The 15,084-nt window shown below is 40.0% G+C and overlaps 1 protein-coding gene across 5 annotated transcripts in view; it reads left to right on the forward strand.

Moving 5' to 3' along the window:
- The first annotated feature begins 3,302 nt into the window (after positions 1-3,302).
- LOC115156093 (pre-mRNA-processing factor 40 homolog A) overlaps positions 3,303-15,084 on the forward strand; it is a 29,256-nt gene continuing 17,474 nt past the window's right edge. For 2 of the 5 annotated variants that reach the window (XM_029703382.1, XM_029703383.1), the window contains exons 1-10: positions 3,303-3,389; positions 4,143-4,220; positions 4,339-4,467; positions 5,889-5,972; positions 12,489-12,507; positions 12,627-12,649; positions 12,746-12,787; positions 13,046-13,156; positions 13,676-13,796; positions 14,040-14,064. In XM_029703382.1, the coding sequence (XP_029559242.1) occupies positions 3,387-3,389; positions 4,143-4,220; positions 4,339-4,467; positions 5,889-5,972; positions 12,489-12,507; positions 12,627-12,649; positions 12,746-12,787; positions 13,046-13,156; positions 13,676-13,796; positions 14,040-14,064 (635 nt within the window). In that variant the 5' untranslated portion in view covers positions 3,303-3,386. The remainder of the gene's footprint in view (positions 3,390-4,142; positions 4,221-4,338; positions 4,468-5,888; positions 5,973-12,488; positions 12,508-12,626; positions 12,650-12,745; positions 12,788-13,045; positions 13,157-13,675; positions 13,797-14,039; positions 14,065-15,084) is intronic. The other 3 variants (XM_029703380.1, XM_029703381.1, XM_029703384.1) reach the window with 3 other exon arrangements.

A 15,084-nucleotide genomic window follows, 5' to 3' on the forward strand; every position in this document is an offset into this window, starting at 1 on the left:
AAGAGAGTGGATACAAATTCATTACTTTAACTAATTATAACAAATGTTAAGAAAATGTTGAGCAATGTAATAAAGTAATTACTTTTCAAATAAGTTACCTTACACGTTATGTTGGCTGACAATTTGTTAGCTACACTGTCCTTACGAACCACATAGCATATCATTACAGCAGTATGTACAGGTATGTTAGCTAGCTACCTAACGTTAGTTGGATACTTATACATCAAACTTGCCAGTATATTAACTATAGGCTAACTAACTACCCAATGTTTATTGACTTGATTCCTCCTGCTTGACTGCTGTTGTAAGGTCAGAACGTTCAAATCAACCCTACTCCTCTGCCCGAGCATCCAGTGTGCGCTCCAAGAGCGAAACGCTCTGAATTTACAAACGAACAATCTGCACTCCAGATTAAATTTAAGAACACACCCAAAGTCGTAAAATGTGTAACTAGTCATTTGTTATGCTAACTAGCTAGCAAGAGGTTGCATAGCAACAGCATCATCTTCCGGTAGACAGGCGAAGAGCTAGTACGCTCAGTTGAAAGGATACCGTTTGTTTACAATATGCTAAAATGAGCTAATAGTATATAGTATGTAGCATATACTCATTAAGTACACTACCGTTCAAAAGTTTGTGGTCACTTAGAAATGTCCTTGTTTTTGAAAGAAAAGCACATCTTGTGTCCAATAAAATAACATCAAATTGATCAGAAATACAGTGTAGACATTGTTAATGTTGTAAATGACTATTGTAGCTGGAAATGGCAGATTTTTTATGGAATATATACATAGGCGTACAGAGGCCCATTATCAGCAACCATCACTCCTGTGTTCCAATGGCACGTTGTGTTAGCTAATCCAAGTGTATCATTTTAAAAGGCTCTTTGATCATTAGAAAACCCTTTTGCAATTATGTTAGCACAGCTGAAAACTGTGTTCCTGAATGAAGAAGCAATACAACTGGCCTTCTTTAGACTAGTTGAGTATCTGGAGCAACTCCGGGATGCTGGCCTTCTAGGCAGAGTTGCAAAGAAAAAGCCATATCTCAGACTGGCCAATAAAAAGAAAAGATTAAGATGGGCAAAATAACAGACACTGGACAGAGGAACTCTGCCTAGAAGGCCAACATCCCAGAGTCGCCTCTTCACTGTTGACGTTGAGACTGGTATTTTGCGGGTACTATTTAACGAAGCTGCCAGTTGAGGGCTTATCCTCTTGCTCATAATGGCCAGTAACAAAGAACTTCATTCTGAAACTTGTCAGTCTATTCTTGTTCTGAGAAATGAAGTCTATTCCATGTCTATTCCATGTGAGTAGTACACAGCGTTGTACAAGATCTTCAGTTTCTTGGCAATTTCTTGCATGGAATAGCCTTAATTTCTCAAAACAAAAATAGACTGATGAGCTTCAGAAGAAAGAGGACACGTACATTAGAGTGTCTAGTTTGAGAAACAGATGCCTCACAAGTCCTCAACTGGCAGCTTCATTAGATAGTACCCGCAAAACCCCAGTCTCAACGACAACAGTGAAGAGGCGACTCCAGGATTCTGGCCTTCTAGGTAGTGTATGTAGTGTACAGTATGTTAGTATGGGTATTCGAACACAGCTCAAGTTTGTATGCAGCTTTATTAACTCAATGATTATTAACTCAATGATTATTATATATTTTTGCAAACTGATATGTGACACACATTTTTTTTTAACTAAACAGGTGGGGCTCAAAACAGGTGGTGCTCTGCCCCACCTGCCCTGAACGACAGGTTGCCACTGGAGTTTACATAAATCCAATGCATTTTATGAAGGAAAAAAAAAAGTGTTTGCTCCTTTAAATCAAATTTTATTGGTCACATACACATATTTAGAAGATGTTATTGCGGGTGTCGCGAAATGCTTGTGTTCCTAGCTCCAACAAGTGCAGTAGTATCTAACAATTCACAAAAATACACATAAATCTAAAAGGTAAAATAATGGAATTAAGAAATGTATAAATATTAGGAAGAGCAATGTCGGAGTGGCATTGATTAAAATACAGTATATACAAATGACAGTATATACAAATGAGTAAAGCGGTATGTAAACATTATTAAAGTGACTAGTGTTCCATTATTAAAGTGACTAGTGTTCCATTATTAAAGTGACCTGTGATTCCATGTGCATTCTGAAAGTATTCAGACCCATTCACATATTCCACTTTGCCTTATTCTAAAATGGATTAAAATCGTTTTTTCCCCTCATCAATCTACACACAATACCCCATAATGACAAAGCAAAAACAGATGTATAGAATGTATACATTTAAAAAAAAAAAAAAAATCACATTTACATAAGTATTCAGACCCTTTACTCAGTACTTTGTTGAAGCACCTTTGGCAGCGATTACAGCCTCAAGTCTTCTTGGGTATGACGCTACAAGCTTGGCACACCTGTATTTGGGGAGTTTCTTCCATTCTTCTCTGCAGATCCTTTCAAGCTCTGTCAGGTTGGTTTGGGAGCGTTGCTGCACAGCTATTTTCAGGTCTCTCTGGAGATGTTTGATTGGGTTCAAGTCCGGGCTCCGGTTGGGCCACTCAAGGACATTCAGAGACTTGTCCCGAAGCCACTCCTGTGTTGTCTTGACTGTGTGCTTAGGGTCGTTGTCCTGTTGGAAGGTGAACCTTCGCCCCACTCTGAGGTCCTGAGCGCTCTGGAGCAGAGGATCTCTGTACTTTGCTCCGTTCATCTTTCCCTCGATCCTGACTTTTCTCCCAGTCCCTGCCGCTGATAAACATCCCCACAGCAAATTTCAAAAAAACTTTTCGCTTTGTCATTATGGGGTATTGTGTGTAGATTGATTAGTCATTTTAGAATAAGGCTGTAACATAACAAAATTAGGAAAAAGTCAAGGGGTCGGAACATTTTCCAGAATGCTTATTTAGGGCAGCAGCCTCTTAGGTTCAAGGTTGAGTAACAGGGTGGTAGCCAGCTATTTGATGCAGCTGTACTAACCTCGCCTTATGGATGGTAGGGGGGAACAGGCCGTTGCTCGGGTGGCTGATGTCCTTGACCATCTAAGAAAAAAATCCAGCACCTAAAACCGGTAAAGGTTTGATGCTTTACATGATGTGATAGCTGATACTTTAGTTTAGAAAAAAATATATATTTCAGATGTGATTATTATGAAGAAAACATTCAGTCGAAGAAAGATGGGGTTGTTCAGTCTTTAAATAATCCATGAGTTCCGAAAAATCAGTTGTCTACCCGACAGAATTCCAAGTTACAATCTGTGCGCAGATTGTATTGAGAAAATTTGGTTCACCTTTGCCCTTTCCTTCAGAGGCAAACTAACCAATCAGATTGCACGTTATTGTGGAGTGGCCAGGTCTGGACGCTCACCGTGAAGTCAACATGGTGAGTACAGTTTATTGATAATATGTTAATATTTTGAATTACTAGCTAATATAAGTATCATACTGTATGAGGTGTTTGGCATAAACAATCATTATATGAAAGGGGATAACCAATATAGCTATATTTAATTTGCTTGGTGTGTTTCTTCTTCTGTTGCTAACTAGTTAGCGCGTAGCTAGCTAAGCCAACAGTTAACGTTACTCAGCTAGTTTACAGCTACTTCGCTAACGTTAGCGTACTGCTGTAGGGAATCCTTATTCAGTACCTAGCAGAAGTTAGACAAGCGTTAAAGGGTTTAATGTTATTTTTGGAGGAATTGCGTGTGTGAACAAATCACGTTATCCAACTAGCTAGCAATATGTTGGCGTTGACACTCCGCGAGAATAGCAGCTAGCTAGTCAATGTATTGAATAGTTCATGCTAGCTATGTAGCTATGTTTGCTAGCATTGGCGGTAACTGTATTATCTAGCTAGCTTGCCTGTTATTAGCTAAATTTGGTTGCAAAAAAACGGAACAGCCCGCGGGAAGTTAAGCATGTTGCAAACCGTTTTGCAACGTAAACCGCCTAACCGTTTACTCTAGGAAGCAAGACAGGGAACAGGGATGGAGACACCTGAATTTGTCTAATACAAACTCGTTTAAATTGAAAAACGTTTTCCGTTTGGAGTAGGCCTAGTACAGGACATATGTGAGCCATATTAACGTACAAGCTGTAACTGTATAAATGGGGTCTCTTGTTCATTCATGTCCAGTCTTCAGATGGTAATAATGGCCAGAGCCAAGCACCTCCTTTTGCTGGGGTCCCAACCTCAGGCATGCCACCTCCTTTTGTAAGTTGGTGTTGGAAAACACCTGTATCTTCTATGTGTTCCCAATGGCATCTCAAAATGGGGTCTCATTGAGTGTGTTGAATCTCACAGCGTGTCTCCTAAATTTTCACCTGTCTAGATGGGACCACCGGGAATGCCGCCTCATTACCCACCAATGGGAATTCCACCCATGGGACAGAGGCCTCCCAACATGGCTCCCATGCCGCCTGGCATGATGCCACCTGGTATGATGCCACCGATGGGACAGGTAAGCCGACTATCAAACTTTAAGATGTCATTATCACTTGTCGTCACAGAACGTGGGCCACACCCTTAAAGATCAATTGTTTGTAATTTGTTGGAATTTTCCAGTTTAGCTCTCAACAACCTAGTCCACCTATGCGTAGCCTTGTGTAGTGATTAGAATTTAATTAAATATAGGCCTGTTGAATTTTGCCAGAGACCCAGGAAGTACAATGTTGGAGTTGGACCAGAAGCTTAGCTTTGGTTGACTCTTTGGAGTGTGTAGCAATGGTTTTTAAGTACCACTACCTTTTCCCAAGAGTTGGCACATAAATATTCTAATCACTTGGGTTTGTACTATTTGCTGCCAATATAAACTAACACTCCCCTCTTTATGTATCTGGACAGTGATGTAAAATGTGGCTCTATACTCCAGCATTTTGGATTTAAAGGCCCAGTTCAGTAAAAAATGTGATTCTTTATATATACTTCCACACTGAGGTTGGAATAATACTGTGAAAAGTATGATAATGGAACAGAGGTTGGGAATTCTCTTATTGATCTATTAACTAATTTACTGCCTGATGATGTCACCAGGCAGGTGGAAATTTCAGGCGGCCTTTTCAAACAGCTTTTACACTAAAAGAGCATTATCATAATTTTCACAATTTCACATTATTATTCCAACCTTATGTGTGTATATGTAACAGGACAATCACATTTTTGACTGCACTGGGCCTTTAACAAAAATAATAAGTTGAGAAAGTTGGAGGCTACAACAAAACATGCGAACATCTCACCATTACCAATAATGGGGGAGGGAAGCATTTTTTGGGGGGGTACAATCTTTGCTTCTTTAACTCTCACTCATCATCATTCATGATTCATTCATTATTATCCATAATCATGGTAGCATCGACATTGATGTAGTAGTGTTCACAAACATTTATTTTTACTAAAAGTGAATAAAAAATGACTACATTATTCACCATTCACTTGCCATTAGGCAAAAGTCCGGAAGCCTGGTATGCCTCGAATAAAAGGTGACATTCTGTACTGTCGCCTCATATGAAACACTTGCTATCAAATCCAAAATGCTGGAGTAGAAGCCAAATTCCAAATGTTAGCATCACTGTCCAAATGCATACGGAGGGGAGTGTGTGATCTCATTATCCAAATGAAAAAGGTGTGATCCGAGATGTGTATGATCCAGCTGCCTGCCTGAGAAACGGGGCTCAGGTGGCGGCGAGGAACTGAAGATTGGAGTGTCACTGCTTCACAGATCACAAGCTGTGGCTCCGTTCGCACTGTATAAGACTCAGTTCGTCGCTCTCACCCTGCCATGGCTGCTCTCACTGTGTATTAATACCCAGCATGCACCCAGTGCGCCAGGCGGGGGGTGAAATTCACGGGTCCAATGAATATTTCATGATGCTCTTTTATTAGATACCAGGCATGATGCCACCTATGATGCCCGGGATGATGATGCCCCCTCACATGCCTGCTGCGGCAATGCAGCCAACAGGACCGGTAAACTCACTCGCCTGCCGCCTCCACTGCCTCACTGTTGTGCTTTGCACTTTTTAAAATAGAGCCCTCAGGTTGTCAGGAGTGACACCATTAGCTAAAGTGGCAAAGCGTAGGAATACTTACCAATACAGACATAGGCTACCAATATAGAGGGATTTAAATATTCAACACAACTTGAACATGTACATCCCATCTCCATAATAATTCTACACTTTTAAGTTAATTAGGCAACATTTTTTGTCCTCATAGAACTGTACAGGTACACTTTCTCTTACAGAGATGTGAACTCGCCACTTTTCGGCGACATTTACCGTTTTGATCTCAAAATAGGTCATCTATGTGAATTGTGTAGCTCAGTAAAAAAAAAAACTCTTTATGGTGGAGATCTGTAGATTAGGGCTTAATATATTTATTTCAATTGACTGATTTCCTTATTTGAACTGTAACTCAGTACAGTCTTTGAAATTGTTATGTTGTGTTTATAGTTTTGTTCTGTGTATATACGTTTTTTTACACTATATACGAACAATAACTTAGACGCACACAAACGACGACATCTTATCTACCCAGACCTGCATGCTCACACACCCATCCCTACTGCCTGCTATTTCAATAATAAATCATCTATTTTTTTTCATTGCGTTAATGATGGTGAATTGATTAAGTTCCAAGTTTGTAGTATAACTTTTTTCAAGATGAGTGATAAGAGACTCGTCCTGCATATTGAGTATCTCACTACACCCTCATATGATATGTCTTGAAATATGCAGACAGACGGATTAAAAGTACGTTTACATTGTAATACTTCTGACATTGAATTCTACCGTGCAAATATACCGTGCGTTATATAGGGAAATAATGCACCCTCTAGAATGCCCTTCAAGCCGATCAAAAACGAGTATTCTACAATGCCAAGGCATTTTTCATAATCAAACGGAAACCAAACCGATCTCAAAAAGCACTAATTGCTCAGCACTAGAAAGTATTCAACCCCCTTGACTTTTTCTACCTTTTGTTGTTTTACAAAGTGGGATTGAAATTGATTTGAATCTGCACAAAATACTCTGTACATTTTTTTATTTTTTATAATGACACTAATGTATCTTGATTCGATAAGTATTCAACCCCCGGTTCAATGTTAGAATCACCTTTGGAAGCAATTCCTGCTGTGTCTTCTGGGGTAAGTCTCTAAGCTTTGCACACTATATTTGCCAATTTTTATTTTAAAAACTCTTCAAGCTCTGTCAAGTTTGTTGTTGATCATTGTTATATAGCCATTTTCAAGTCTTGCCATAGATTTTCAAGCTGATTTTTTTTATTTTTTTTTATTTTTTTAAATATTTAAGTCGAACATTCAATGTCGTCTTGGTAAGCAACACCAGTGTATACTTGGCCTTGTGTTTTAGGTTATAAACAGCTCTGCAAGCGTAATGTCAAAATGCGTTCGTTACTCACCAAATATGGAGTTTCCGTGAGCAACTATCGTCATTTACTGACGTCACACCCGGTATGTACTTCCAAAAAAGGTCAAAACAACATTTTACGAGCAACCGAGAGAGAGAATTTGTTTGGAAAGAATCTATGTATTGTTTCTGACCAAGTGCGCATGCGTCAAATTCACCTCTTCAACACCTCCAATAAACCATGAATTACTGCCACTCACATGTCGACTGATCTAGCAGCAGTACAGAATCCCCAAAAAGCACTGATTTTTATCACCTACAACAGTGTATGAACGTCATATCAACCTGTTTGACACACGCTACATGGAATGTAATAATATTTCATGTAAGTAAACAATATAGGGTATGTTTTTACAGTGACCTTTCTGAAGAGGTAGATTTGGAACATGCACTGTTGGTAGAAACAATACATAGATTTCCAGACAATACATTTTTTCTGTTGCGTCTATGTTTTTATTTAGACTTTTTTTTTAAAGTACATACTGGGCGTGACTAGAGCTGTGGCGGTCATGAAAGTTTGTCAGCCGGTGATTGTCAAGCAAATAACTGTCGCTCTCACGGTAATTGACATGAACACATTTAGCATCTGTAGTCTATTTAGAAGAACAGAATAGTGTACTCTGAGTTGTCCTGATCTGGCTATGCCAAATGGCTGTGGGCTACACTAGTTCATTTAGCAGACAAGATTTGCTTAGAATTCCGTGGCATTATTTTATAGTATGAAGAATACAATTGAACAAAGCTGAGAAAAATAGAAAGGATATTTTCTCCAAACGATTTGAGTGCGCACATACGGCTATTCTGTGTTGAGCGGCTAACAAAGAAATAGGTACTTCTATATGCTTAATATAGTTATTAATGTAACTTTTGTTGTTTTACAAACTTTGGGCTATATGTTGTGATTTTTAATACATTGTAAGGCTGCATGATGCAACTGTAATTATTTTTTTTTTTTAAGTTGCTTTGTTTTTTTGTGCTGGCTGTACATACCATCAGTTTCTCATTCAAAATTTGACAAGCATCCCCTTTGTGTGGTCATAATGCACCCTAAAAAAAAAAGTAGGCCTTTTTCAGCCAGTGGACGTTGTGCCCTTCTCCCTAAGTGCTGCGCGATCCAAAGCACCTCACTCACATGGTTCTCCATCACGTCATCGGGAAGACACACACACATTTGGGACACAACTGTGCGCGTCCTTATCCAATTCCGAGGTGCATATTGAAGACATGGGAAGAGCTGTCCTCATTTACTTGTCATCAGCCAACAACATGAGTAGACCTAATAAACAGGAAGAGCTCTAGCCTATGTCAATCTACTATCCCACTTAGTCCAAAAGTCGATCTATTCTATTCTGTACGAGAAATACATTTTCCGAACATAGATGTGGGATGCGATATATCCCAAATGAATACAACCACTAGCATCAAACTTTTTTAGTCAATGTGGCTGACGTAACAGATCAGAACGTTTAGCTTAAAATGTTGATAAACTAGTAGGCTATTTCTTCACTTAAGCGCAGAAATGCGCACACGGCAGTAGGCTATAAGTGCAAATGTTCCATTCGCGGGAAAACACCATTGTCAAAAGTGACCACGTGCTTTTATTATCAAGGTGCACTTTTATGGTAAAGTATCTTCCCCAAACTTGAAACTCGTGGGCTGCTTATGTATGCCAGTTAGGCTCTACACCCCTTGAAAAGTGGATTCATGTGCTTAATTTTAAGAAGAACATTATCAAAACATATAGTCCTATGGGCTCGGTTACATGAGGTGTGCGACTGATTCGAAAAAGTTGCGAAAGGCATTGTTTCTTGCCTTACGCTGGGCATCATTCACAAGTGATAATATATAATTAACAAGTGATAGGATAATATTGTCACCCATCAGACTATTCTTGTCTTTACATATACTAAATAATGTGTAAAATTTGTTTTGATTTATAATGGGCCATTATCATATACCTATCTCGAAACAAAAATGCATGTCATCTATGCACTTAAATAGTGAATGGAGGACGCTTTTCCTGTGGTTCGTTTTCATGCCAGCCAGGTAGGCTTTACTCCTTTTGTAAAGATAAGCAATGTGCTTAATATTAGGAATATATAAATATAGTAGGCCTAGCCTATAGAACGCTGATGGAATCTTCTTTAATAGAGGCCATCACTTTGTTTTCTCGCACAATTGCATAGCCTATAGAAATATTGCACAACATGAGCTCATGGGCTCTCGTGAAGTGTTTGATTAGATTTTCGATTAGATTTGCATTGATGTCAGAGTGATTAGAGGGACAATAGAGTGCTGAGTACCAGGCAGTTAGCAAGTTTGGTAGGCTACTAATGACCGTCAGCAGCATCAGCTTGGAGAAGTCTAATTTCCGTGACTAAACGGTCACGTGGAATTTGACTGCCTTCATGACTTGTGACCGCCGGTGTGGCGGTCACCGCAACAGCCCTAGGTGACAGCAGTAAATTATGGTAGTTGCTTAGGGAAACTCCATATTTGGTGAGTAAGTTTACCAACCCATTCACAGGGTTGGTAAACTCTGGAGATTCCTTTGGTGTTTAGAGTTAAGCAAATCAGCCTTTTAATTTCATTGCACCTTTTATGTGTGGAATGATCTACAATACACTTAAAAATTTGAAGAATTGGTGCCTCTAAAGCATTTGACCTAGGTTAGGGGACTGTTTAACTGAAGAATGTCTGTTTTTTATGGTTTGGTATGTTTTTCATATTGTTGTGTATATAAATGTGTAGTTTATTGTAAACTCAGCAAAAAAATAAACGTCCTCTCACTGTCAACTGCGTTTTTTTGTCAGCAAACTTAACACGTGTAAATATTTGTATGAACATAAGATTCAACAACTTAGACAAACTGAACAAGTTCCACAGACATGCGACTAACAGAAATGGAATAATGTGTCCCTGAACAAAGAGGGGGTCAAAAGTAACAGTCAGTATCTGGTGTGGCACCAGCTGCATTAAGTACTGCAGTGCATCTTCTCCTCATTGACTGCACCAGATTTGCCAGTTCTTGCTGTGAAATGTTACCCCACTCTTCCACCAAGGCACCTGCAAGTTCCTGGACATTTCTGTGGGGAATGGCCCTGGCCCTAGCCCTCACCCTCCGATCCAACAGGTCCCAGACATGCTCAATGGGATTGAGATCCGGGCTCTTCGCTGGCCATGGCAGAACACTGACATTCCTCTCTTGCAGGAAATCACACACAGAACGAGCAGTATGGCTGGTGGCATTGTCATGCTGGAGGGTCATGTCAGGATGAGCCTGCAGGAAGGGTACCACATGAGGGAGGAGGATGTCTTCCCTGTAACGCACAGCGTTGATTGCCTGCAATGACGACAAGCTCAGTCCGATGATGCTGTGACACACCGCCCCAGACCATGACGGACCCTCCACCTCCAATCGATCCCGCTCCAGAGTACAGGCCTTGGTGTAACGCTCATTCCTTCGACGATAAACACGAGTGAGACAAAACTGCGACTCGTCAGTGAAGAGCACTTTTTGTCAGTCCTGTCTGGTCCAGTGCCGGTGGGTTTGTGCCCATAGGCAACGTTGTTGCCTTACAACAGGCCTACATGCCCTCAGTTCAGCCTCTCTCAGCCTATTGCGGACAGTCTGAGCACTGATGGAGGGATTGTGCGTTCCTGGTGTAACTCGGGCAGTTGTTGTTGCCATCCTGTACCTGTCCCGCAGGTGTGATGTTCGGATGTACCGATCCTGTACAGGTGTTGTTACACGTGGTCTGCCACTGCGAGGACGATCAGCTGTCCGTCCTGTCTCCCTGTAGCGCTGTCTTAGGTGTCTCACAGTACAGACATTGCATTTTATTGCCATGGCCACATCTGCAGTCCTTGTAGCATGCCTAAGCCACATTCACGCAGATGAGCAGGGACCCTGGGCATCTTTCTTTTGGTGTTTTTCAGAGTCAGTAGAAAGGCCTCTTTCGTGTCCTAAGTTTTCATAACTGTGACCTTAATTGCCTTAACGACCGTTCCACAGGTGCATGTTCATTAATTGTTTATGGTTCATTGAACAAGCATGGGGAACAGTGTTTAACCCCTTTACAATGAATATCTGTGAAGCTCTTTGGATTTTTACGAATTATCTTTGAAAGACAGGGTCCTGAAAACGTTTTCTTTTTTTTTGCTGAGTTTTTTAAAATATGGATTGTGGTGCTATACAGGGCTTCTCCTGGAAAAGAGACTGTGGTCTCAGCATTGACTCCCTGTAAAAATATAGGTTAAATACCAAAAACTTATGGGAAATTGAATGGTTTCTAACTGACCTAAAGTAGATTTGTCATTTATTTTCTCCTCTGTCAAGATTCTGGTTCAGTTAACCATGTGACTTATGTACATTTTTAGTGCTGAACCATGACAAAGCGGTTGAATACTTAATGGCTCAAGACATTACAGCTTTTAATTTTTTATTAATCTGTAAGAAATTCTCATAACAAAAATCCACTTTGACATTGAGGTAGATCAGTGACACAATCTAAAATAATCAATTTTAAATTCAGTCTGTAACACAAAATATGTGAAAAAATCAAGGTGGTTGAATACTTTCTGAAGGCACTGTTAGTTTGCTTTGGATGAATGCTATCTATAGTGGAGTACCTCAAATGAATACAATTTGTGTCTCAGTAGACATTCAAAGTGCTTCGGGGACAAGATCATTTCAATCTTAAATTGGAAAAAAGTCAAAAGAAAACAACAACTTTTTTTTTTACCACTTAAAACATCTTGTTAAATGGAGCGTCACATCCTTACACTCCAGGTTTCTCCCTCCAGGAAACGGTTGAGTGATTTATGGAAGCTACATTTCAGTCTGTGTGTTGCTTTCGACAGCAGCCAGCTGTTTAACTATATGCACTAAGAGCTGCAAGCTGTCAAATAAACCTTCCAACTGTCAACTCTGATGTATCAAGATCAGAGATTTTTGTCTTTGTGTTAAACGCTCGAGGGAACAAGCTTGTGTTGTGTTAATGATGCAAATTCAGGTCATTTTTGTTAACTAATACAATTATCTCTTCCACAGCCTGGAGTGGACACAACTGGTAAGGCTTGAATCGGTCTATGTTTTATTATTTTTTTAATTTAGAAAAAGCTTTTATTTTTGTTGTCTTAGTGATTTTATGAATTCTAATTATTACGTTTTTTTTCCTTTTTTTTACAGTCACTGCTGCGCCTGGAACAGTTGTAAGTACAGCCTCATTTCTCTGGATAAGTTCATTTCATGTAATGATCTCTAGCAGTATCTAAATGACCAACCCTGCTATGTGTAATGTTCCACAGGGTACCACAAATGGCACGCCACAGGATGACCAACCGAAGAAGGTTAGTGAACACAAGTGGAAGCCTTTACTCTTCCTAACCACAGATGGCCCATTGTTTTCTGTGCAAAGATGTAGACTTAATTGAATTTTGTTATAGCCTGAGATGGAAGACATTTTTGGGGGATGAAAAACTGCTTGATTTAATGGTTTGAAATCTAGTACTTTCTATGCAAATGTAGAATTTGTATCACAGAGCCCTTCATTTACCTGTTGCAAGTGTTGTTGAGTGGTGAAGGCAAAGTGTGGTTGTCACCCTCAGAAGTCTGTGTGGACTGAACACAAGTCTATGGATGGGAAGACCTACTACTACAACACAGAGACCAAGCAGTCTTCTTGGGAGAAGCCTGATGACTTGAAATCTCCTGCAGAAGTAAGGCCTCAAACTGAACCCCTGTACCCATCCCTCCCCACACACTATTGCTGTGTCCTAAATGGCATCCTGTTCCCTTTATAGTTCATTACTTCCCTTCATAGTGCACCCGTAGGGCTTGTAAAAAAATTAGTGTGCTATGTAAGGAATAGGGTACCATTTGGAACGCAAATACTATCCCTCCCCAAATATCTTCTCGTTAACAGTAGAGGCCATTCCCAGGCTCTACCCACCGGCACAATTTGGGGATCGTGTCTAGACCATACCTGGGTTCAAATACGTGTATTTGAGTATTTGTTATTTAAATACTTCTGTGTATTTTCAAATACACAGCCCAAAGCAAGTACTTTTATTCAAGTATTTGAATGGTTATTTGTAAAAACCAAATTGTTTTGAAAGTATTTTCAAATGCTCTTTTCAAATATCTCAATACTTGTATTGAAAAGTAGTTGAAATACCTGATAGTATTTGAACCCAGGTCTGGTAGAGATGCCCTATTTTTTTCTTTGTGCTTTGCAGCAAATGCTGTCAAAATGCCCATGGAAGGAGTATAAATCAGACAATGGCAAGGCGTACTACTACAACTCCCAGACTAAGGAGTCCCGGTGGACCAAACCCAAAGAGCTTGAAGATCTGGAAGGTGAGCCTGTGCATTAATGATCCTTTTATAATCTACTGTGAAGAATCAGGGATCGCATTTACTCATCCTTTAGACCAGTGTAAATAGCAGGGGGTCTTCAGACAAAAACAGCTACTGGTAATCATGGATCAGTCTCATCCCTTTGCATGAATTAATCTTTGCACTATTCATTCTTAGACATGAAATGTGTTCCTCAAAGTTTCCTGCGAGACATTGTTAACAGGTGTATATCCTCTCTTTTAGCCATGATAAAAGCCGAGGAGAATGGGTAAGAGCTGCTTATTGTTACCACTACTCTACAGTAGGGTTGGGCGATATTATGATAGCATCATATATCGACGATGATTGACAGCCATCGTCGATGGTGACAACATTGTGATGTCACAAACGATGGTTTAGCGTTTGAATAGGAAAGGAGTCGGGCAGCGCGCAACATGCAAAATGGCCAATTCCCTTTTTTCCATAGCCTACATTTTCAATAAATATGTGGTAGGTAGACTATTAACATATTGTAGTGCAAGAGAACATTGTAGACAACGGAGAGCACCAAAGCAGTGCAAAATGTCAACGTGTTTTTTCCCCCCTTTTCCAAATGCTGTCTTTGCAGCGGACACTCCGTTATCTGGCTTATAGTTTTAAAATCCTTAATTTCACTTTTTCGCCCCAATCCCCATTCAATTTAAATGGTCAACCGTCGAATGAATGTATGGGCCTAAATAAGTTCTACATCAGAAAGTTGTTTGCAAAATAGCCTAAATAAAAAGATAGTGTAGTAATAATGAGAGCGGGAACAAACCAATACGTTTCTGCTTTACTTTACCAAAGTTTAGGCAAAATAGATTGTGCCGTTGGAAAATCCATCTTCACAAACCAAGCAACATAGGCTTACTACCCATACTGTTACAGGTTGAGGTAAACATTACTTTGGTATTTTATTAGGATCCCCATTAGGGCTGGGTGATATGACGATATATCGTGTGACGATAGAAAAACGTCTATCATTTCATATTATGCTCTATCGTTTATTTCGTTGTGTCGCAAATCACACTTTACGGCAATATTTTTTGTCAATTGGACGTCGCTTTGCAACACAAACAAACATGGAGGAGAGTGAACGCGACACAGAGCACGGAGACTGTACCTAAAAGAGGGGTTACGTCGGTCGCATGGACGTGGTTTGGGTATGAAAAGTCTGACACGGACCAGAAACCGTCCTCTGCAAAATATGCCGCAGGCCGGTCCCGACAACAGGCTCAAACACCACTAACCTCTTTTACCACCTACGCAA

The sequence above is a fragment of the Salmo trutta genome, chromosome 20 (genome assembly GCF_901001165.1).
Source record: "Salmo trutta chromosome 20, fSalTru1.1, whole genome shotgun sequence".
NCBI lineage: Eukaryota > Metazoa > Chordata > Actinopteri > Salmoniformes > Salmonidae > Salmo > Salmo trutta.